This window comes from Otolemur garnettii, unplaced genomic scaffold (genome assembly GCF_000181295.1).
Source record: "Otolemur garnettii isolate 467f Iridium unplaced genomic scaffold, OtoGar3 scaffold00106, whole genome shotgun sequence".
NCBI classification, from domain to species: Eukaryota; Metazoa; Chordata; class Mammalia; order Primates; family Galagidae; genus Otolemur; species Otolemur garnettii.
In genome coordinates this window covers 3,539,319-3,542,387 of record NW_003852501.1, presented here as the reverse complement: position 1 = coordinate 3,542,387, position 3,069 = coordinate 3,539,319, and the positions used below count along the sequence as shown (strand labels likewise).

At 47.9% G+C, this 3,069-nt stretch overlaps 1 protein-coding gene across 1 annotated transcript in view; it reads left to right on the top strand.

The window, feature by feature from the left end:
• The first annotated feature begins 33 nt into the window (after positions 1-33).
• ZDHHC20 (zinc finger DHHC-type containing 20) overlaps positions 34-3,069 on the top strand; it is a 75,141-nt gene continuing 72,105 nt past the window's right edge. Inside the window, exon 1 of the mRNA XM_012809495.2 lies at positions 34-354. Within this exon, the coding sequence (XP_012664949.1) occupies positions 237-354 (118 nt within the window). The 5' untranslated portion in view covers positions 34-236. The remainder of the gene's footprint in view (positions 355-3,069) is intronic.

The window sequence follows — 3,069 nt, the reverse complement described above, 5'->3', positions numbered from 1 at the left end:
GCGGTATGATGAGCGGGGGCGGGCCCAGGCCGGGCACCGTGTGGGGAGGAGTCACAGCTGCGTCTCCGACTTTCGCTCCCACTAGCCCTGCCGCGGAGGCGGAGGAGCTGGACGAGGAGCTGGACGAGGAGCGGCCCAGAGCGCCCGACTTGTCTTCGCTGCCTCTGCAGCCGCCGCCGGGGGTCTGGCGCTTCCCAAAACCTTCGGGCACTGGGCTTGGCCGTCGCCGGGAGAACATGGCGCCCTGGACGCTGTGGCGCTGCTGCCAGCGCATCGTGGGCTGGGTACCTGTGCTCTTCATCACCTTCGTGGTCGTCTGGTCCTACTACGCGTACGTGGTGGAGCTGTGCATATGTGAGTACCCGGCGCGGGCCGCGGCTCAGGCGGAAGCCAGGCCTCTGCGCCCTGCGCCTCCCGCGCCCCGCAGCCACCGCGGGCGCTGGGGGTCCGGCCTCGGCTGCGGTGGGGAGCACCGAAGCCTCAGCACCGGTTGCTTTATCCGACCCCACAGCGCGGCCTTCGGGCGATGTCGGGGTCCCTGAGACGCGCGGTGACTTCCCAGGGTGGGCTGGGTTTGGGCCCAGCGAGACCCTGAGAGTTTCCTGGTTTCTGCGGTCACCAGACGCCTCCTCATCCTTTGGTGAAGGAATGTTCAGAAAAGGGGTTTTCTTCGAACGGGAGTGGTCGATTTTCATACAAGGTTTTGGTGTATGTGTTTTAGGCCTTCTTTGCTTTTGTTAATTTTTTTAAAAAGCAAACTATTCCTTTTAGATTTTGTCCAAACAGCGCGAGAAGAGACAGACGCCTGTTACCTGCAGAGCGCGCTGCCGGGGTGGGGGAAGGGAGGTGTGTCTTCTGGAGGCCTCAGGGAGGAGGCGGGGCAGTCAGCCTGGGAGGACCCGCGAGCTCCCGCTTCTGATTTTGGGGGGTCCTGATTTTGGAGGGTATTTTAAAGTTCCTTTATTTCAAGTGTGAGTCCAGTGACTTGTACAGAATGTTGCTCTAAGACAGAAAGAGCGGGTGGGATGGTGCATCTCCTGATTATCTTTTTCTTGGCCAATTATCATGTAGGTTTATGTTTCTTACAGCTTCTGATTTGGGGATCTTGTTTTATTTTCGTTACTTCCATTTACCTGATTAGTTTTTTTGTTGTTGTTTTGAGTTTTTGTTTGTTTTTGAGAGTCTCACTCTGTTGTCCCAGCCTAGAGTACCATGGTATCAGCCTGGTTCACAGCAACCTCATACTACGGAGTTCAAGGAATCCTCCTTGCTCAGCCTCCTCAATAGCTAGGATTACAGGCATCCACCACAACGTCCTGCTAATTTTTCTGCTTTTAGTACAGATGGGGTCTCACTCTTACTGGGGCTGGTCTCTTAATCCATCCACCCTCTTGGATCTCCCAGAGTGGTAGAATTACAGACGTGAATCACAATGCCCAGCCTGCCTGATTAGTTTCTAGCATCCTATTCCCACTTGACTCCCCAGGAAAAAAAAAGGAGTAGCATTGTAGTACTCTTCAAAGAGTTAACTTTCTAGTTTGAAAAAGAAATAGCACTGTAGCTGGGCGCGGTGGTTCACACCTACTGTCCTAACATTCTGGGAGGCCAAGGCGGGTGCATTGCCTAAGCTCACAGGTTGAAGACCAACCTAAGCCAGAGCCAGACCCTCCCCACCCGCTAAAAATAGCCAGGCATTGTGGGAGGGCCTGTAGTCCCAGCTACTTGGAAGGCTAAGACAAGAGAATCTCTTAAGCCCAAGAGTTTGAGGCTGCTGTGAGCTATGACAAGACAGCACTCTACGGAGGGTAACAAACTGAGACTGTCTCCAAAAAAGGAAAGAAAGAAAGAAATAGGACTGTAGTACTCTTCAAGGTTTTAACCTTCTAGTTTAAATCTTGCTTTTAAGATTGAAAGAAATTGGTCTCGCCACCTGTAACTCAGCAGATTCGAACCCTCCCCAGGCCTGCCATACAACAATGACAACTACAACAACAACAAAATAGCCAGGTGCTATGGTGGGTCCCTGTAGGCCCAGCTACTTGGGAGGCTGAGGCAAGAGAATCACTTAAGCCCAAAAGTTTGAGGTTGCTGTGAGCTGTGATGCTATAGCACTCTACCGAGGTGACATAGTGAGACACTGTCTCAAAAAAAAAAAAAATGAAAAATTGAAGGAAATTGGTTGTCATTAATCCGAACATGGTTTGGTGGTGACTGCTGTGTTTGTGATATTGAACGATTGTTCCAAAATTGCTTCATCATAATCAGTAGTTCACAGTCTTTGAGTATGTGGCTATTTTACACTTACGTCTTCCCAGGTGGTTGTCTATACATTTGCTATTTATGTCAATTATTTATGAAAACCTAGGACCAAATGCTAAGTGGAGTTTGAAAAAGCAATTCCTTTGTATCCCAGAATGATCTAGTTGTAGTCCTCAGACTGAGTCTACCTTTATCTGAAGGACCTCTATTAATACTCTTTGAAAAAAGATTCACAGGAGCTAAATACTAATTGTATAAATAAAAAGAAGCAATACCACTCAGTCCTGAAAGTAGCAGAATCAAGACATCAGTTATGTCTCAGGGTTTATATAGCTCTCAGCCAAGTAATTTTTTTTTTTTTTTTTGGCAGGTTTTGGCCAGGGCTAGGGTTGAACCTGCCACCTCTGGCATATGGGGCTGGCGCCCTACTCCTTTGAGCTCAGATGCTGCCCCCAAGTAATTTGTTAAAACCTGAGTTTTGTACATGGAAGAGAATGCTTTGGTGCAGAAAATTTAAGGGTAGATTTATTAATTAAAATATCTACCCTTAAGAAAATTACTTTGCATTCATAGAATGTTTAATTTTGAGGAAAACTATCCCTTAGGTACTCCCAGAATATATTAGTTGTGGGATACTTTTCCAAGTAATATTAGGGTTAATCTTTTGAATATAATTGGTTAGTCTCATCCTTTTAGATACCAATGTTTGCTAAAAATGATGTTTGAGTCCATTGTAATTGATATTTCTTGAGGGTACTTTTAGAAAGTGTTAGTGATCGGCTCGGTGCCTATAGCTCAACCGGCTAAGGC